Below are 20,272 nucleotides of genomic sequence, written 5' to 3'. Positions count from 1 at the left end.
TACTCCAAATAGGTATACAGTATTTCATAATTAATCTAATAATGTTTATTCAATATCATAAATGCTAATAGTATTTTTTTTTATAGATGTAGTCAAACTTAAAAACAATTTGACTCCTCGAGTATATGCCGTAATTAAGCTATATATATATATATAGAACTACTACTCTGTAGCTGGCTACAAAATAACTTATTCTATAGCCACTTTGAGTTACGATAATTATCATGTTAATTTACGAGATTATAGTAACTCTTTATTAAGTGGTTTACTATAATGTTATGGTAAATATCCCCATGTGTTATAGTAACCCAACTATCGTAGATATGTATTAATATTATCGATTATCGTAAATTAGTATATAAAATTATCATAAATAGAGGTGGCTACGGAATAACTTATTTTGTAGCTGTATATATATATATAAGTCTATATTTTGAGGAGTACGTATGATCGGCACGCAGTATCGTGTTAACCGAGGGAAGGAGTTTGGGTGGTGAGGTGTGTGCATGGCTGCCACTACTGCTGCCACACGCGCAGCGCAGCCCTGCACCCAGAGAATAGAGAGAGAGAGAGAGGGAGGGGAGATCAAGACGCAGGCTCCTGACGATATATATACTCCTACATCGGAGCATCACCTCGCCCATCTGCAGAGGCAGTGCAGGCCAACCCTCTTCCCCACCAGGTAGCGGCGGAGCGCGCGAGAGCAAAGACGACCCGCGGCCGAGGATGGGTCATGGTCATGGGGGACTCCCGCCGACGCTGCTTCTCCTTCTATGTAAGGCAACACTGTCTCTCGCTAGCTAGCTAAAACATCTCTACTGTCTCTCGCTGTACTTCCCATCTGATTCGATTATTGTACTGGCACATCCCAATCCTGTTCCTGTGAAGGTCTGCTCGTGCTTTCAGTGCAGGCGGCGGCGCGCAAGCACAGTCACAGGGCCGGCGATCATACTGACACTAGCGGCGGCGGCAGCAACGGGTCGTCTCCTTCGCCAACAACTATGACCCAGCAGCTGTGGGTGTTCGGTGACTCGTACGCGGACACGGGGAACCTTGGCGACCTCGGGCGGGAGCTGACGCACGCGTGGTACGACCCCTACGGCGCCACCTTCCCCGGACGCCCCACCGGCCGCTTCTCCGACGGCCGCGTCCTCACCGACTTCATAGGTACCTCCCTCCCAATTCATTCGTTCCCATCTGAACCTGATCGAACTGCCTGCTGCTATTCAGTTCATTAATTTCAGTTGGTAATAACCGATCGAATTATATATGCACATGGGATGGGATGGGATGGGATGGGCCGGCCGGCCGGGGGTGCCTAACAGATGTTGGCTGGTCCGCTTCCCTCTGGCTGCCGCCGCTTGGCGATGGCCTCACATGATCACATCACATAATGATGGTGAGTGATGACGATACAGCGGGGAAGCCGACAGTGCAGTTGGTTCTGGTTGCAGAGAATTTGGCACGTACGTCTCCAGGATCTAGGTGCCTGCAAACTTCCAAAGTTGCAGATAGCCTCACAGATTTGAAGTCTGCCGTAGGACATCCACCGTCTGTCCGCCATCCTGCGGCTGCACACATACCTGCCATACGTGCCAATGCTAAGCAGCAGCCACACACACAAGCGCTACAGCAGTACCACCAGAACGCATGTACTGACGTGTCTGTGTCATGACGATTCATTTTGACAACTCTTGGCTGTGTGAGATACATACAGCATCATCCATCTGGATCGGTCTCTTTTGGTTTTGGTGCGTGCTGCTGATGCGTGCCTAACCGTTGCATGGGTCGTGGTGGAGACGTGGGTTGCACATGATCGATCAGCTATTTCAATTTAATTACTAGTTAAGCTGGCAGATGACATATTTACGGTACTAACTCAATTGTAGATATCAGAGTGGTGGCAGCACCATATTTCTGCATTATTGCAGCCGTATAATAATATGCATGTGGTCTACAGGACCGTTATATATGTCTTGCACTCTTGCGCTGCGTTGGGACGAAAATTCGAGTCAAGATGCGTCCAAAACGTCTTTCTCGACCCAACAGGGCATCTGCTCAGCGTAAAGTGCATCATCGATCAAATATTTTGCATATCTAACTTGCTAGCCAGGCGGTGGTGCGTCACGATCAAGCAATATACTCCTACTGTCCTAGTCCTAATTAAACAAAAAGGAGAAACAGACAGTGGCAGCATGGCATTCCTTCCTACAAGAGCAAACTGCACGCATTGGTGTTTATTTTGCCGCCTATATACATATGCTTGTTATTATCGCACGGTGCCAAATTAAAGTAAAGCTGCTAGTGAATTCTTCTTGCACGGTCCCCGCTGATGATCACACTGCTATAATAGTATAATATGTAGTATAAATGGCCAATCTGAATCTGCATCTGCTAATGGCATGCTACACGGTGTCATTACTCACTAGTTAAACACCAAGCACATGCGCGCGTGCATCTGAAATCCTCAAGTCCCAGTACTATAATACTAGTGTGGTAAAGCTTTTTTTTTTCTTCCTGCTAATCAACTGCGGTGCTACTACTAACTCAGTGTCCGTTTGCTGCTTGGAAATTGGAATTGGAACCATGTGGCATGATGCAGCTTCGGCCATGGGAATGCCAACGCCGGTGGCGTACAAGCTGCGCCGGGGCGCCGCCCGCGGGCTGTTGGCGCGCGGCATGAACTTCGCCGTCGGCGGCGCGGGCGTGCTGGACACCGGCAACTTCCAGCGCAATATCAGCGCGCAGATCGACCTGTTCCAGGCGCAGCGGCAGCACCCTGCGGCGGGGGCAGCAGCCCACGGCGGTGGGGTCGCGCTCGTCGTCGTCTCCGGCAACGACTACTCCTACGCCGCCGACAAGGACAACAGCACAAGCGTACGTGAGCTACTACTACATATACAAACAACAATTACCATATATATGATACATCTGAAGCTGATGCGTACGTGATGCCCCCCTGACACTTGCAATGGCACGCACGCAGGCCGCGATCGCGTACATCCCGACGGTGGTGCGTGAGCTCGGGCAGCAGCTCCGGCGGCTGCGCGACGACGTCGGGATGCGCAGGGTGGTGGTCACCAACCTGCACCCGCTGGGGTGCACGCCGCTCTTCACCCGCGCGCTCAACTACAGCGGCTGCGACCCGCTGGCCAACGCGGGCGCGGCGCAGCACAACGCGGCGCTCCAGTCCGTGCTCGCCGCGCTCGACCCGGCCAACCGCACCTTCTTCCTCCTCGACCTCAACGCGCCCTTCGCGGCTTTTGCCGACGCGCCACCGTCGGCGGCGGCGGCAAGCAGGTTCGATGAGCCGAGGCGCCCGTGCTGCGAGACCTTCTTGAGCACCGCCGGCGGCGGCTACTGCGGCCAGCAGGACGACGACGGGAGGAGGCAGTACGCGCTGTGCGACGACCCCAGCAAACACTTCTACTGGGACAACGTCCACCCCACGCAGGCAGCCTGGGCCACGGTCGCCGAGACTTTCAGGCCCAAGATCCGCGAGTTCCTTTCCAACTGATCACTTGATCGATTAATTCCAACATTTTTCAGTTTCTGTTGACACATATAAAAGCTACTCTATATCTAAGCTAACCATATGTTTATGATCTGCCCGCCCGATCATGATTACTGAAATGCTCATGTTGCAATTCCTCTAAAAAATGTCAGTGTCAGTTTTTCTTGGAACAATGTAAAGCTGATACGAGTTATGACGACGCAAGTTTTCACAAAAATACACTGCCAGTGGGCCAGCACTGCATACTGAACCATCAAAGACCAATATTGCTTTGGAAACAAAAAGGGCATATGAGTTTATCCGGCCTTCTACATTTTTTTACTGTTACACAATAATCACCAGGCGGAGAGCTTCATTTTTCTACTGTTACACAGCGTTACAGCTAACGGGTTCAAAATCAGTGTTTGCCTGAGGTCACCTACCTCGCTAAACAATCTACCAGTTACAAGCACAACTAATTGATTGATTGGTCCATATAAGAACTTATCAAGATTGCTATCCTATCATACTTACCGAGAGGTCAGTAAGTCGCCAGCAACCAGACTGGGGCCGTTACGAGGTGACCACGTCGTCATTGACTTCTGGCGCTGGTTGCGGTGCTGGTGTGACATCTACTGGGTCAACTTTGCTCTTAGCAGCTTCATACTCTGATAGGAGGTCCATAAACTCGTTGAGCAGCCGCTGGACTTTCCAGTTCGATGCCATCGATGGAAGTATGTCTTCCCTGAGGAGTTTGTGCTTCTTCATCCCCTGTGCAATTGCCATCAGTTACTTTTACAAACTGGAGATCATGTACTCTAAGGACATGAGAACTGGAGTGTCATCTATTTACAGTTCATGAACCCTCATGGTTATCTAGAAAGTGGATGAGTCTAGTATGCACATAGTGAGGGAAAGAGACTTACGAGAACATCAGGATCCCACGATGGATTTTTGGGTTCCATAGATGATGCAGATCCAAGCATGCCCATTGGAGGACCTAGGAAGTTCTCACAAACCTCACGTAAACGAGATTCGTCTGCTTCTCTGCATATAAACAAGAAAAATAACATAAAATAAATGTGCCAGTAAATCATCACCAAGTAATTTCCATCGGACAAAGATATTGACATATTTTGTCGGTCAGTTCAACAGACACAGCTGATCCCCCACATAACTAACCTTGCCAGAAACCGTATGTAGGATAGAAGGCATTGGCGATACTCCTGTGGTGACTTCAAAGCCAAAGAAGCTGCCAACTGGGTCTCTAAATGGGCACGTGTCTGCAAACCATCATCTGTAACCCTGAAACAGAAACTCCCACGTCAGTATGTTTAGAGCAAACTCTGATATGTAGTACATCAGCATGCCATAGACATAATTTCAAGTGTTCATAAATACTAAAGCAATCAAAGCGGTATGCAAACCTGCTCCATATAGGCTTTCTAGCCATGAACTTGCCTAGATCAATCTGCAACTTGCCTAGTTCTCCACCTTGGGGGGAACTAAATGAGCTAGCAAAATTTGATGCTGGAAAACAATCATCGGCAATCCTTAACCAGCACTTCATGCTCATGTCAAAAAGAAAAGCATGGCGACTGGCAAGGACAACTAAGGGAAAACCACATCTTGAGAATTTAGCAGATATAACCTTTACTGCACCTGTCAACAAGGCAAAGATAACTAGTAAGCACCAACCATTTCAGCAAACACTTAGATGCAGCAATGTTCAGAATAGCCATCTCAGGCTGTATGTGGAACTGAAGACTATATGTACAAATAGTTACCAGCATGATTTGTTGACGACTCATCTGGAGATGCAACCAAAGAAGCCAATGAGTCCTGCAAAATGCAGGTCCTGTTATAGAGGTCCCATATGTACATTAGACCTCTTCTTGTGACAAGAAGCAATTTCCAACAGTCGTCACAGTCTATAAAAACGGCTGCGGATCCCATCATCATTGCCGGCATTGCTCGTCTTCCACATTTTGTGTAAACCTAGTTAATTAAGAGCAGTCGATTGTGAGAACACAAAAGCCTATTCCAATAATAATTGACTGGGGTTACATAGTACTCCCTCATTTTCAAAAAATAAAGGAGCAGTTTGACCCGGTGTGGAGTCCACTGCCACACTTTGACCGTCAATATCTCATATATATTATAATATATTATAATGTTTACGACCATGAAATTTGAAATCATACTTAATTTGCATGGTATAATCTACAAGTTCTTGGAGTAATTGTTACTCAACACTTAAAAGTTCAAATCTTCAGTTGTGTGTGCGCCTAAAAAAAAGGAGGGGCGGTAGCATCCATTTAAAAAAAAAAATCAATCTATAAGAAATTCAGATAACAAAATATTACTCACCTGCAGGTAACCATCTTCACAACCAACAGCCCAGAAATTTGCATTGCCCGCCAAGACAGTAACCTTTGCAGATATACGATCCAACCAAAGAGTTTCTGTTCCTCTTGTACACCTTATCTCAGTTTCTTTTGTTGAAAAGGCACCACTGACACCAATCATATCACCTGCAGCGCGTTCTACAGGCTTTGCTTCAAGGCAGACTGGCAAGGAATCCTCATTGTCTTTCTTATCAAACACATGTATTGAAAGTGCGGAGCAGGTCAAAGAGCCTGGAACTACAGATCCAGTGCGTTCTACACTCAACATTCCATCACTGCCAGCACTGGTTGAAGCTTTTTGAATAACAAGACTCTCTGTAATGTTCGCCCTTGCTGTGACACCAGAGCGATCCTTAACTCCAGAGTTGTTACAGTTACTGTTACCACCATAAGATGGTCTTATCCCATTCATTCGCTGATCTAGGGATGAAAAATCCATAGCCTGGTTCTGAGAACGGCTGGGTATGTTATCCTGGTTGGAAGGAAATCCAACAGCCTCTGGGATTATTCTTTTCCGGCCATCAGGACGCCGGTATTCCCTCTGCTTCAATGGACTAGATAACCGAGTAACTTTATTCATATCATCAGCAGCAGGACCTGATGTTTTCTTCTCAGCTTCAGGTAAAGTTTCAGGAGCTTTCTGACTTTGCACAACAGGAGCTGGGTTAGGCACATCTGCAGAAACTTTTGTCGGTGCTTGAAATTGCTGGACAATGGAAGTCCCCTTTTTGCTAGCCGATTGCTTTGCTGATGCTTCTTCTAGCAGTAACTGTGCAGGGCTTTCAGCCAGATTTGATTGTCGTCCTCTGACATCACCATATCTACTCCTCTTCAATTCATCCAGTTCAGAATCACTTAACTTGTATCCAAGCTCCTTTGCTTCAAAGTGAAAGTTGGCGACAGATCCATCCAAGGAGCATGCAAAAAGTGAATAACCATCAGGGCTCCTGTCAAGTGAAAAGCACATTATCACTGTGAGCTTGGGTATATGGGTAATATTAACTATATTGAGGAACAAACGAGATGCCTTACCAAGATAAATCAACCACACTTTGAGAGAAAAAATGCTTAGCAACAAACAATGGTCGCGCACTCGCTGTCGTCCAAACAGTAATTGTTCTGTCCTGACTTCCAATAGCAATAACATTATATGGTTGCTGTTCTTTTGACGATGTCTTTGATGTTCCATTGGCCCAACCAGCTGGTGCAGCTTTAGTGTCTTGCCCATTTGAGAAATTCTTGCGGAACATTGAGTTATTAAACTTAACCGCCACGATAGGCGCGTTATGCCCTAGAAAGTCAAATGTAGCAGACCACTCGCCTCTTTCAAGCACGGGGGCTGAATGCCTAGGTTTCTGGAAGCCGTGAGTCGTAGTAATGAAGTGGCCACAAGGTGACCATGCAAGTCGTCTAAAAAATGTTGAACCAAGCTGCAGGAAGAAGGAAAGTAAGAAAGGAATGCATTGAGGGCATGTTGATCATAGTAAATTTTTTTAAAAAAAGGAAACATAACATACAGATTTTTCCCAATGGCCTTCTGTCTTGTGAGCAAGACTCCAGTCGCTTGTACGCCATATTATAACAGTCTTATCATCTGACTGGCTTGCAATGAAAGAGCCAATAGGATCCCAAGTAACACCTTTGACCAAGCTGGAATGCCCTCTCAAGACGGCAGTGCACATACCATTGGTCATGTTCCATATGTGAACAGTATTATCCAAGCTGCCACTAGCCAATGTTGAATCATCAGGGGACCAATTAAGATCTACCTACTTTAGGCACAGCAAAAGAAAAGGGTGTTCAATAATTAGACAGTAACAATAACAAAAGGTAATAATAAGAGCTAAAGAAAGAGTAACAGCACAAATTCTACAAATGCTTATTTAAGAAAAACTAGGGAAGATATACAGCATGGGTGCAATTATGGAAGATAATTACCACATCTGCAGTATGCCCTCTTAAGGTCATAACAACCTTCCAATTCTCTATATCTGGAGGTTCCCCACTACCAAACTCAGATGTTCCAGAACCAGCTTTTCGCTCATGAATTAGGATAACCTGATCATCTGATCCAGAAGCCAGATAGCGGCCATGCCTTGCCCATCTCACACAGTTTACTGATCCAAAATGGTCACGCATTGTAGCTAGCAACCCTTGGCTGGAATCATTGTTGGCATTATTCTTATCCACAGATTTCATGCTCCATATTCGAACCTATTGCAACACCACAGCAAATAAAAGGAACTTGGTAAGGAGATCACTTATGAATGATTAAAGGAAAATATGAAACAGTGGTTACACCTCAGTATCACATAACAGGTTACAAACAAATATGTGTTAATAACATGACAAGAAATCACAACCAACTAAATCTTAAAATTTTCAATTATCACTCAACAATGAAGTTACCAATAGAATCACATCAATGCAAAACCTTCAGTACAGTAAGCTATATAAATTATAATGCAACATGATAGCTAATATGGACTAAAAACAACATAGTGAACCCTATGAGATTAAAATTTGGGACTATGAATAGTGACTTCACAATAAGTCCCAGTTGAAAACCCAGCACTAAATCAGTAATTCTAAAATTACATCAGATATACTGCTAATGGCAAGGTTATGTACAACTAGAGAATTGTTAGCCAAAGGTGTGTTCTAACGAAACAAAATACAACTTACATTTTGGGATGGAAGGTATCAACCCTCAACCCGGGAACATCATCCCCAACCTGGGTACGTGGGTTTTTTTTCAGCCCAGCCATGTAAAAACCTCTCATAAGTAGCGTATCACGTTCCACAACATGTCGACATGGGAACTTTGTGACTATGCCCAAATTAATACCTTAACCAAACAAGCTGGACCCAGGAATGCAATGGAATGCTCATAAGCTACTAGTAGTAGTGGACTGAAGAGAGTTCTAGAGCCTAGGCAAACTACGATGAATGTTTGCTATAAAAATTCTGTTTTCAATCCTTACGATAAAACTAAAATTCTATTGCGTGTTCGCCGAGGAGCCCGGCCAGCCGGGGTCACCTGGCAGCAAGACGGCCCCTGCCTACTTGTAATCCTTAACCTCTAAATACTTTCAACTGGGGATATCACTGAAGCACAATTAGCACGCAGATGTTAAGCTATTATAGCACTGAGAAAGGCGACAAGGCAAGTCAGCAGGAAAAAATTCAATGGAAAAGATAAAAGAGAAAGGGAAAAATACAGTGCTGCGCTCGGATTAAACTAGAAGCAAGTAAAGGAAAAACAACAACACTTGATACCTTTTGGTCGCCGCCGCCAGTGGCGAAGCGGAGGCCGCCGGGCTGGATATCGATGGAGAAGATCTGTAGGCCCTCGTGGCGAATCCAGCTTGGCTTCTCCGTAATCATCTCCTCAATCCTTAGATTTCTCCCGTGATTATCTCATGGAACCCTACCTAGCTATTACACCCCTAAACCGAGGGCATGCCCAAAACCTAGAATTTGGTAGGGAAACCCCTCCTATCTGGTGGTGGTGGGGGGAGGGGGCGACTGATAATGGGAATCGAGGGGGAAATCGAATAGGACGAGATGTACAGAAGATTGGAGGAGTAGGGATCCGGAGGTTACTTGGCGGCGGCGCGAAGAACAAAAACGAACGAAAATCGAAAATGAATTCGAATGAAAATTGAACTGAATTGGAAAGTGTGAATTTGTGAAGGAAAAGGCAGAGCTGTGTCGAGAATTTAATTTGCTTTTTGGTCCCTTTTTTTTGTCTCTTATAAATCGTATATATACCGTACAATAAAGTTGCATGCTTTAAGATTAGTACTTTGGAGAAGGAACATTGGATGGCACATTGTGCCTCCGTTCGCGTGTTCCTAAATTTGACTTGATCTGCTTCTTTTTTTTCTTTTGAAATAGTGTTTTTCTCTCGTAAATTTCTTCGAACCATCCAAATTCCTCGAGACGAATAGGCCGTGTGATTGTAATGTAACAGAGCAGTGTACTGTTTGCTTGACCTCTACTGTCTTTACGAAAGCTCAAGTTGGTTTATGTGCGGAGTATTTATTTATTCATTTATTATATTCATACGAGAGCTTGAATTCATAAGCTTTTGCAACTGGCACTGTCAGACAGATTGTTCACACGAAGCTGACACAGAAATTCAGTGCTAGCAAAAGCAATACGCTTGCTCAAAAGATTATCATCCATCAAATTATCCACGACGTCTCTTTCTCTTTTTCTTTCTTTGCCCTTTCTAATGTGCCCAAATAAAATATTAAAACCCGAGACATATACTGTACCTACGTGTTCAGAAAATAAATACTATGCCTAGTCACGAAAAAGAAAATAAATAAAACAAAACAAAATCTGTTGGATCGGATTAGGCAGCTGCTCATTTCTTCACCGACGGTGGCAGGCAAAACAGAAACAGAAACAGAAACAGGGCTCGCAATCCTCCGACTACGAGTGGAACGTGTGAAAAGCTACGAAGGCTGTGCTGGGCCTCTTTCAGTTTTGACGTCTTCTACCGTGCTACCACGCTGTAGCGGTCCAGGCTCCAAGCACACTGTAGCGTGCAAAAAAAAAAATACTAACTTCTCTGGCTCCGGGTCAGTGAGAAGGGAAAGAATGTGAGAGGAAAACAGATTAGATGAACAATTCGGCTACAGTGTGTGCTGCAGTGATTTGCCAGAAAGGATCCCGAGCACTCATACCAAACACGTCCTTAAAAAACAGCTCACACCTCAACAAGAAGACTCAAATAACACGGGCAATTGGCACACACAACACAAAACAACTAAGATCTCCGCCGCGCCAGCCGCTAAACCGTCTCACACACGAATGGTTTCAATCCCCCATGAGTCTTGACATCTTCAAAATGGCCTTGCAACTCTGTCAAATGTTGAGTTTTCCGTATTCCAGTTCATGACTCATGTGTGGCTCCTTAGATCCTGTTATCAACCAACTTAACATGACACCAACAAACATTGTCAAGGGTCATGGCCATCGCTACCATGCACAAAATGTCTGCACAATTCATGTCATCTCTAACTCCATTATTTACAAGATCCGTCTCGAAACTCTCTGTTAAACAAATCTTTTTACTTTTATATAAAAAATAGGCTTTAGGTGTATTTTCTTGTGCTAAGAATATCTTTGTGTTTTAAACAAGGATTGTCTATTCCATACCGTGATCCTCCAACACCTAAATTTTGTGAGCAAGTTATCAGAAAAATATAGTGTTTTAGAGGAGTTCAATATCCAGATAAAAAAGGTGTTTGTAACTTTGTAAGGATCAGGTGAAACATATTCCATCTCCATACCTGAATTTTAGTTATACCAACTCTATCTAAAAATACATGAAAATAATCACCATAACTCTAGTACGAGTTGAGTGTAAATCCAACATATATAGGTTGATAAGAACCAAAATTGGGGTGTGGGAAAGAAAATTTTCATCAGAATCTTGGTTTTATTATTCCGTTCCATGCATGCTATAAGAAAGGGAAAGGAAAGGAAAGGAAAGGAAAAAAAAATCAAGTGTGTGATATAGTAAAACTATTTAAAGCTAGATGGTACATTATATTGGTGGGAAATCGGCAATAACCCATAACCAGAGAGGAACACCAGAACAACTAAGAACCCCAACCTGCAATTAGAGTTGAGGAATATGTAGTTCGGAACCACATGAGCAAGATTGTATAGCACAGACAGCCAGCATCTAGCAATCTAATCATTTTTTTTACAACAATCAATCCAATCATTGACATGAGCACACCATAAACAAGCTAGGCACGTTTCTGAAGACGAGGCCGATCTGACCTGGTCGCCAAGAAACACAAGAATGAATGTTGTATAGGAGTACTATCTTATGATGAAGATCTCCAACAATGTTTTATGCAGCAACCTGCTGCTTATTAAGTACAATTAATTAAACAACAGTTACTGATATGAGAACACAGGTTCAATAATCAATACTATCATCATCATCAGGTCCAGCTGAATTAACACTAAACGAGCTAGGAGTAGGAGTACGTAGGTAGTACTAAAGCAGGTGCTGAGTGGATACATTATGGTTAGTGAGGAATAGAGGATGGTTGGGACGATGAACGTAGTAACAATAATAACAATAACAATGTGTATATACACACGCACGCCGTCGCCGATGGATTTAATCAATAATAATATATAATCCCGATGGATGATCCATGATCATGATCTGGTGGTGTACATGTAGAGGTAGTACATACGACGATTGGGTGCGTGCAATGCACTTGGTGACCACTGCATGCTAGCTAGTTGAGCACGTACTTCATGACCCCTGGGATGTGGATCTTGTAGAAGTAGTCGTCCCAGTCGACGGTCTTGGGGTCGAAGTTGAACTCCACCCGGTCGGCGACGGGCATGGCCATCCTGAGCCTCTCCACGTTGGCGTCGTCGAAGATGCCCCTGAAGAGCGCGAAGGGCCCGTAGAGGTCGACGAGGCGCATGACGAACCTGTACTTGCGGTCCAGGTCGGCGTAGAGGCGCGAGAAGAGGAGGCCGCAGCAGAGCAGGCTGAGCAGGCGCAGCAGCTCCAGCGGCAGCCTGTAGCGGAGCACCATGTAGGCGGTGAAGCCGGCCACGGTGCCGAAGAAGTGCACCTTGCGGGTGCGCACGGGGCGGCCATCCTTGCCCACGCGCGGGTGGTCGCTGAAGTACCGCAGCCCCGTCCGGTACAGCACCGCGTACGGCGCAGGGTTGCGGAGGGAAGACGTCGCGTGGTACACCGTCGGCGGCGGCGTCTTCTGCTGGTCGGCCGGGGCCGACGACGACGCGTGCGCCACCGTCGCGGCCATCATCGCGTTCACCACCATGTCCCCGGGGATCTGCGGTGCGGCCATTTATTAGTTGGTTGGTGCAGTGACTTAAATGTGCTGATCGCAAGTGTGTGATCTATCCTATCTATAGGGGTACTTTTAATACAAGCAGAAGCAGTAGTTGATGAGCAGCAGTTAGTTACCAACCACGTCCATGGTGAGCTGGAGGTCGGCCAGGAAGCAGGAGAGGCTCTGCTTGGCGTAGCCGATGAGGATGGCGTCGATGGTCCTGGTGCCTTCGACCCACCCGGGCAGCGGCTCCTTCTGGATGCTGGTGATGATGCTGGGCCGCACGATCACGCCGGGGACGCCGCCGCCGAGCTCCCGCGCCAGCATCATCTCCCCGAGCGCCTTGGTGAAGACGTAGGTGTTGGGCCAGCCGAACTCCCGGGCCCTGGCGAGGCCCAGCTCCTTCATGGCCTTCCGCTCGTTCTTCTGCTCGGCGACCTGCCGCTGGTAGTCCCTGGCCAGCCGCAGCTCCGCGTGGATGTCCAGCTCCGCCTCCGTCTCCCGCAGCGTCTCGCCCTGCTTGAACGCCCGCTCCAGGATCACCCCCTGCTTCTCGCCCACCACATAGGCTGCCATGGCCGATTGCAGTTTCAGTTTCTTTTCTTCAATCGATCGTCGGCAAATTAACACAGTAGTAATCGAGTCCCTGCATTCAAACACCCCCTTACCCGTGGAGACATGGAGCACGACCTCGAGATTGGGGCACTGCTTGGCCAACTGACAGATATGCTTCACTCCCATCACGTTCACATCCAGGGCCACGTCGTACCTGCGGACACGCAGATCGACTTCAGGTGCCATTGAAGTTGCAATGCAGGAGCGTCAGTCAGAACAGAGCATTGACCACCCAGTTCTGCATATGAAAGAACACCGTATATACGTACGTATCGGGTAAGTAGTATTTTCAGAACAAATACGTACCTCTCGTAGAAGTTTGTTGTGGCAGCTCCATTGACGATGACGCTGAGCTCCTGAGTCATCTGGCTCAGCGGGGGCCCCTCCACGCCCAGGTTCTCGTGGATGATGTCTCCGGCCAACGGGACGACCTTCTCCTCGATGAAGGACTGGAACCCCTTGCCATGCGTCTCCCGGAGAAGCCCAAACAGCTCCTTCCCGATCACCTGCATGTGCATGCACCATGCCAATCACATTAGCATAGGCTAGTTTTAATGTAGAGTTTCATAGCACAATACAAAGACTGTCACATCATTTTTTTGTGTGGTTAACTATGCCAGCGGGTTTTATTACGAAACTCTCTCTCAGCCTGTTCGGGAGGCCGTAAACGATCGTGGATTATTTACTGCTGGCTGGTTTGGTGTGAGAGAAAAACACTGTTCCTGGCTGAAAATTTACGATCGTTTACGAGCAAGCGAACAGGCGATCTATCTCTCTTCAAAATTATCCTGCCAAGTCATCAAATTTACCGACGTGTCACGATAAGAGGTCCATTTGGTACGACTCCACGCGGTTCCGGCTCCGGCACCGTAGCAGCACTTCTTGTGCTATCAGCTGCAAATTTAATGCCCATCTAGGTGCGTGAAACGTCAAGAGCTGAAAATTGCCAGTGCCTTAAGGGCGTGTTTAGTTCCGAAAATTTTTGGCTTTTGGCTACTGTAGCACTTTCGTTTGTATTTGACAAAAATTATCCAATTATGGACTATTTAGGCTTAAAAGATTCGTCTCACGATTTCTCGGCCAACTGTATAGTTAGTTTTTTTTCGTCTACATTTAGTACTTCATGCATGTGCCGCAAGATTCGATGTGACGGGGAATCTTGAAAATTTTTGGTTTTTGGGTTGTAACTAAACGGTGCCTAAGTTTGTGTACAGTACGTGGACCACACCGAGACCAAGAGCCTGTTTGGTTCGTTTTGGAGCTACTAAATTTGGTAGCTTTTAGGCCCCATTTAGTTGAAGCCAAAAACCAAAATTTTTTATATAGTACTCGTCACATCAAATCTTGCGGCATATGCATAAAGTACTAAATGTAGACGAAAAAAAAAACTAATTACACAGTTAGCCGAGAAATCGTGAGACGAATCTTTTAAGCCTAATTAGTCCATAATTAGACAATTTTTGCCAAATAAAAACGAAAGTGCTACAGTAGCCAAAAACCAAAATTTTTTGGAACTAAACAGGGCCTTAGTCACTTTAGTAACTTTTTAATCAAACGCTGTGACTAAAAGCTACTAAAAAGGCTTTAGTCCTCTCTATTAACTCTAAAGTTACTAAAAGTGACTAAACCGTTTAGTAGCTACTAAAGTTTAGTAGCTCGAACACCCCCTAATCTAGCATTCAACTTTGGCCGCTACCTAAGGATGGCAACGGATCGGGTTTGGGGTGGATATCCGCGGGTTTCGGGTTCTGCGGGTTCGGATTTGGGGATGGTTTTTCACCCACGGTTTTCGGGTTCGGGGCCCCGAAACCAATCGGGTTCGGTTTCGGGTTTGGTTTTCCACCCGTGGATATCCAATGGATATCCGAAATAAATCATTTGGAATAAAAACTCATGTTTTATAATATACTAATAATAATTTGTTTACTTAGATTATTAAATTTATTTAAAGTTGACTCATGAAAATATTTATTATTTGTTGCCTCTTGTTTATACATGTGAATATGTGTATATATATCCGCGGGTTTCGGGTATCCATTCGAGTTTCGGGTATCCGTTCGGGTTTCAGGTATCCGCGGGTTTGGTTTTGGTGATGGATTTCCACCCGAATCCGTTTTCGGGGCGGATTCGGGTTTCGATTTCGGATTTCGGTTTTAGGTGCACGGAGACTCCACCCAATCCGAACCCGACCCGTTGCCATCCTTACCGCTACCTAGGGACCCCTTGCGTTGGGACCTTGCCTTGGTTCTTTCTGGACACAACAGTTCCTTTTATGGTTACAACACTGTTCTACCACGACGGGGGTTTATAAGGCCAGTGTTTCATGACTCAGTTTCAAATGCATTCATATTTTAAAAATAGTGCAGAAGATTTTCATCCCATGAAACTATCTCTACTCCTATGAAACTATCATCATCTCTTTTTTCATCAATACACTGTCATGTCAGCATATTTAATGTCCATAAAACTCCCATTAGAATTGGCCTAACACACCTTAATCGGAGTACATGCTATCTCCGTCTCAAAATAAATTAATTTCTAGTCAAACCATCTTGAGTTTGACCAACTCTATACCAAAGAGTAATAATATCTATGACACCAAATAAATATATTATAAAAATATATTTCATGGTATAGCCAGCTATATTAATTTGATGTCATAATTATCGGTGCTCTTGTTTATAAAGTTGGTGAAATTTAAAATAGTTTGACTTAGGATAACTCTAAAAGTTGATTTAATTTGAGACTGAGAAATTACATCTATCCCATGTAAAAAGAAAAGGAAATAAACAGCACATGTAGTTCTACAATATATGTGGAGCAACTTATGAGAAATATTGCAAAGGACATTTGGCCAAATTGAAGGGAAAAGAGAGGATGTCCTGATCGGCTGCATTTTGCAGCTGTGGCTGCTTAGTTTTTACAAGAATTCAGATGATGCAACAGTAGCTAGCAGGATGAGCTTGGGTTCCCCAGCAGGCCAGGGCCAGCAGCCCAGCACACAGTTTTTCCTTTACTCAAAAAAAAAAAAAAAGCACACAGTTTTCCCAGCAAGCACGCATCAAGGAGTAGGCAGTAGGCAACGCATGTCGCTGCACATTGAATTGGGCGTGCATGCACAAGTGCCGAGACATGCAATTACTCGTTGCTCCTGACTAAACCTACCACCAGCACAGGTATTAAAGTCGGCATATAAGTAAGCTGATTTATTTTAAGAGTTGATAAGATGCTGCTGCAGCTGGAATGGCTCCTGGCTCTCCGATCCGAAGCATGCAAGTTTCAGATCTAAAAGCTGCTGCACTCAAGGGGCCCTGGCTGCTGATTTTTCTTGTGCTACTGTAACTTGCTCCATTGCAGTTTCTAGCTAGGCTAATTCATTTCCTGAATAAGGAATATTAGAGTTGGGCAGGGCAGCCTAATATGGATCTAACTTTGATTTCAGCATCATAATAGCTGTCATCAGAATTGGCAGCCTAATACGGATCATCTAATTAACTTTGATACTCTTATCAATAGTCATCGGAATACGGAATTGGATGGACTGTTCTCAAGGATTGGAGTAGTTTGCTTGGCATGCATGCCTAGAATTTGAAATCCTGATGATCACTTTTAAAGATAGTATGTAATTAATCTGCACCTATTATGTCTATGTGATGCAACTGATCCGATCCGAAGAAAGCCTTCACTAGCAACAACGTACAGCAGCATAAATAATGATTGATTGTCAGTAGTTTGTTCTGACTTTTAGCAGTGATGCTTTGCTCATCTTTTTACGCCACATGTTGTGCTTGTGCTACACACATAGGAGTACTACCATGTTCAGTAGTGTGTTTTCTCTTTCAAAAAATTCTGAAATTTTTAGGTGACCTAAATATGTTTGCTTCACCAGTAGCTGTTATAGGATATGATTAGAACTTCAGTGGTGGATTACGATGTATAGATGGCGCTATCGGAGTAACAACATGACAAAGCTGTCCACAAGTACCCACATCGCCACAAGTGTACTAATTATCTTGTACTACATACGTCTGGGGTAGTACTTTTTACTCCTATATTGCTAGCTTGTACCACATGCATACTCGTACCTTATTTTTTTGTACCACATAAAAAAATTAAACAAGAAAATAAACGACAAATGCACACACACCAAGATGTGGGGGCACCTTGCCGATCTGCTATTTTTATCTGAAGAATGTTTGAGGTTCTTTGCAACATGAACCACTACTTTGATTATTAATCAGTGCGTGGTAACTCAGAACAGAACTACAGAAGAAAGTATCAGAGATCATGCTGTGGATATAGAAGTGCATCATGAAGTAAGTCATTACCTCAGTCTCCACCCGTTTCTTGGCCGATTCTGCATCCGGCGCACGCACGGGGAGGTAGATCCTCTTGACGTCCGGCTGGACCCTCAGTATCTTCTCCACGAGTACTGCAGAACGCACGACGGCAGAGAGAGCACCACCAGGACAGGGGAAGTGAAGTAAGGTGAGCACAATGCATGCATGCATGCAAGAAAGACAAGCAAGAGAGACATGCATGCATATGCATGCTTGCTTACTCTTTCCAAGGAAGCCTGTTGCGCCAGTGATGAGGATGCCCTTGTTCTTGAAGTACCCAGGGATCCTGCTTGTTTCCTCCATTGTTCCAACCATCTTTCTTCAATCTGTGTGTGTTCCTGTGTTTGTGTGTGTGTGTGAGAGAGAGAGAGAGAGAGAGTGATCCGAGAGAGAAAAAAGCAGGGAGGGAGAAAGACACGCTAGAGTGCTGCTAGAAAGTTTATGTGGTGACTGATGAGAGGAACCGCGCGCACCAAAAGAGGGTCCTGATGTGGGTATTTATGGCTCACAAGCCGCCCACCAAAAGCAGTGCAAGTCGTCTTGGGCCTGGTTTAGTTGGTCAAAGTTGGCACCGTCGGAATCACTGTTGCGCACTGCAGCGCATTGTAGTATTCGTTTGTGTTTGGTAATAATTGTCCAATCGTTGACTAATTAGGCTCAAAACGTTCGTCTCGTAAAGTACAACCAAACTGTGCAATTAGTTTTTGATTTCGTCAACATTTAGTACTCCATGCATGTACCACAAGTTTGATGTGACGGGGAATCTTCTTTTTGCATAGTACCAAAGTTTAGATTTTGGGGTAACTAAACAGCCCCTTGGAGGGTTGAGTAGAGGTGTTTGGTTATTTAGTCGCTCCTAAAATTCATGTCACATTGATATTTAGATATTAATAAGGAGCATTAAATATAGATTAATTACAAAACCAATTACATAGATGGAGGTCAATTTGTGAGACGATTTTTTTAAGCCTAATTAATCTGTCATTAACATATGTTTACTGTAGCACAACGTTGTCAAATCATGGACTAATTAGGCTTAAAAGATTCATCTCGCAAATTAGTCGCAAGTTGTGTAATTAGTTTCGTAATTAGTCTATATTTAATACTCTATGCATGTGTCCAAACATTCGATATGACAGGAATTTTAGGAGGCACCGTAAGAACCAAACAGAATCGTAATCTATAACTAGCGAATGGGCATTGGGCAATGGCAACATGGACTTTATTTGCAAGGGACAACACAATGCACCCAGATGAGGAGTTTATTCTCTATCACATTAGATGTTTGGACACATGTATAGAGTATTAAATGTAGACTAAAAAAATAACTAATTACACAGATTGCAACTAATTTACGAGATGAATTTTTTAAGCATAATTAGGGATTTGATAAGGTGGTGCTACAGTACTATGTGCTAATGACGGATTAATTAGGCTTAATAAATTCGTCTCGCGGATTACTGAGGACTTCTGTAATTTGTTTTATTATTATTATCCGAAAACTCCCATGTAACACCCCTAAACTTAATCTTCACAGCACTATTTGTATATATAGTAGTATATAATTAAGATATACTCCTACCATGCATAATTCGTCGATCTTAAATGTGTGGGAACAATGAACAACCGGCCTAATAAACGAAACAAGCTTGCATTGCTGTCATATATGATATTCAGAAGAAAGAAATCCCTAGGCGGCCAGGTGCTTTGACATCTGAAATCTGAATGCTGATACAGCCGTGACATGCATGATTATCATCATGCAGTGTACACAGGAAGGAACGGATGGATGTTTCCAACCCAATAGGTAAATAGTAATAAAGCAGGTGAGAAAAGAAGGCAAGCTATATTGGACCATCATATCGTTTGACAAAAGTTCTGTCTTCTCCGCCAGTCGTTTGACAATTACTCGAGTATTTGTTTGCGCATTGTTGGCTTCACTAGGTCACAACTTCTAGGTAGCTAAATCCTTTGCTAACCACCGGAATGCATTTCGTTCCTTCCCCCTTATCTATACGTACTCGTATTACGTGGATATATAGTTAGTTCGTCAGGATGCGCGATCCAAAGGGTTTCTGAATTCTGTCTGAGAAATTCACCACGTACAGGACATGTTCGGTAAGCTAATAAAAACTAGAAGAATGCCATGCCGCCACTCTTTGAATTTTATTGATTTGCTGGTGAGCCATGCGCAAAGTAGGTGACCGGTATATATTCATTCATTCCATGTAAACTAGTAGTATATGCACGAGTAAACAAAATTGCTTCTGTCTTCTTCTCAGGTCCAGACTCCAGAGGCCGGGATAATTTTGTTAATTATCCCATTATTATGAAGAAGAAGTTGCTCACCGAACAAAGAGGTAATCGTATATGATCTTTATTATATTTCTTGAGGGAGAGTGAGAAAACAATCAGGCAAAGTGCGAGAACTTGGAAGTGTCTGGAATTAAGGAGTTGAAGGCCTGTCTAGTTAGCCGCAGCTCTTTCAATGCCTTTAATTTGCAATGCATGCAATGGTCCCTTCCCTCTTCTGTTGGGGACCCCGGCCGGCCGGGTAAGGGTTGG

The 20,272-nt window shown here is 44.5% G+C and overlaps 3 protein-coding genes across 7 annotated transcripts; 1 reads left to right on the top strand and 2 right to left on the bottom strand.

Moving 5' to 3' along the window:
- The first annotated feature begins 502 nt into the window (after positions 1 to 502).
- On the top strand, positions 503 to 3,611 carry LOC136541742 (GDSL esterase/lipase At5g03610-like). 4 transcript variants are annotated; one of them, XM_066533809.1, is made up of 4 exons: positions 503 to 775; positions 912 to 1,167; positions 2,552 to 2,877; positions 2,987 to 3,611. In XM_066533809.1, the coding sequence occupies exons 1-4, from the start codon at positions 734 to 736 to the stop codon at positions 3,515 to 3,517; spliced, it is 1,155 nt and encodes a 384-aa protein (XP_066389906.1). In that variant the 5' UTR covers positions 503 to 733; the 3' UTR covers positions 3,518 to 3,611. The 4 variants fall into 4 exon arrangements, with proteins under 4 accessions (XP_066389906.1, XP_066389905.1, XP_066389904.1 ...); XM_066533808.1 differs by having other exon boundaries at positions 505 to 775; positions 907 to 1,167; XM_066533807.1 differs by having other exon boundaries at positions 506 to 775; positions 889 to 1,167.
- A 108-nt stretch (positions 3,612 to 3,719) lies between these two features.
- On the bottom strand, positions 3,720 to 9,569 carry LOC136541741 (protein HIRA-like). Of its 2 annotated transcripts, XM_066533805.1 has the most exons (10): positions 9,181 to 9,569; positions 7,840 to 8,115; positions 7,419 to 7,670; positions 6,934 to 7,331; positions 5,864 to 6,848; positions 5,281 to 5,491; positions 4,921 to 5,155; positions 4,676 to 4,798; positions 4,420 to 4,540; positions 3,720 to 4,264 (listed from the first exon to the last, which is right to left on the bottom strand). In XM_066533805.1, exons 1-10 carry the CDS (start codon positions 9,286 to 9,288, stop codon positions 4,067 to 4,069), a joined length of 2,907 nt encoding a protein of 968 aa, XP_066389902.1. In that variant the 5' UTR covers positions 9,289 to 9,569; the 3' UTR covers positions 3,720 to 4,066. The 2 variants fall into 2 exon arrangements, with proteins under 2 accessions (XP_066389902.1, XP_066389903.1); XM_066533806.1 differs by lacking the exon at positions 9,181 to 9,569 and having other exon boundaries at positions 7,419 to 7,673; positions 7,840 to 7,969.
- Positions 9,570 to 12,050: 2,481 nt separating this feature from the next.
- On the bottom strand, positions 12,051 to 18,152 carry LOC136545861 (fatty acyl-CoA reductase 1-like). The gene is made up of 6 exons (XM_066537840.1): positions 17,929 to 18,152; positions 17,696 to 17,799; positions 13,674 to 13,873; positions 13,421 to 13,521; positions 12,891 to 13,321; positions 12,051 to 12,752 (listed from the first exon to the last, which is right to left on the bottom strand). The coding sequence occupies exons 1-6, from the start codon at positions 18,020 to 18,022 to the stop codon at positions 12,180 to 12,182; spliced, it is 1,503 nt and encodes a 500-aa protein (XP_066393937.1). The 5' UTR covers positions 18,023 to 18,152; the 3' UTR covers positions 12,051 to 12,179.
- Positions 18,153 to 20,272: the final 2,120 nt, after the last annotated feature.

This window comes from Miscanthus floridulus, chromosome 3, assembly GCF_019320115.1.
Source record: "Miscanthus floridulus cultivar M001 chromosome 3, ASM1932011v1, whole genome shotgun sequence".
In the NCBI taxonomy this organism is placed as follows: domain Eukaryota; kingdom Viridiplantae; phylum Streptophyta; class Magnoliopsida; order Poales; family Poaceae; genus Miscanthus; species Miscanthus floridulus.
This window is presented reverse-complemented; position numbering and strand designations above follow the sequence as displayed.

What these genes read in the sequence shown, in the direction of transcription:
- LOC136541742 (XM_066533807.1), top strand. Translation starts at nt 727, where the DNA reads ATGGGTCATGGTCATGGGGGACTCCCGCCGACGCTGCTTCTCCTTCTA. An exon ending in GACGCTGCTTCTCCTTCTAT is followed by an intron (nt 776 to 888) that starts GTAAGGCAACAC and finishes GTTCCTGTGAAG; the next exon opens with GTCTGCTCGTGCTTTCAGTG. An exon ending in CGTCCTCACCGACTTCATAG is followed by an intron (nt 1,168 to 2,551) that starts GTACCTCCCTCC and finishes CTACTAACTCAG; the next exon opens with TGTCCGTTTGCTGCTTGGAA.
- LOC136541741 (XM_066533805.1), bottom strand. Translation starts at nt 9,288, where the DNA reads ATGATTACGGAGAAGCCAAGCTGGATTCGCCACGAGGGCCTACAGATC. An exon ending in AAGGCCATTGGGAAAAATCT is followed by an intron (nt 7,332 to 7,418) that starts GTATGTTATGTT and finishes TTCTTCCTGCAG; the next exon opens with CTTGGTTCAACATTTTTTAG. An exon ending in GTCGTCAACAAATCATGCTG is followed by an intron (nt 5,156 to 5,280) that starts GTAACTATTTGT and finishes CCTTGTTGACAG; the next exon opens with GTGCAGTAAAGGTTATATCT.
- LOC136545861 (XM_066537840.1), bottom strand. Translation starts at nt 18,022, where the DNA reads ATGGTTGGAACAATGGAGGAAACAAGCAGGATCCCTGGGTACTTCAAG. An exon ending in AACAGGCTTCCTTGGAAAGA is followed by an intron (nt 17,800 to 17,928) that starts GTAAGCAAGCAT and finishes TGCGTTCTGCAG; the next exon opens with TACTCGTGGAGAAGATACTG. An exon ending in ACAACAAACTTCTACGAGAG is followed by an intron (nt 13,522 to 13,673) that starts GTACGTATTTGT and finishes GCGTGTCCGCAG; the next exon opens with GTACGACGTGGCCCTGGATG.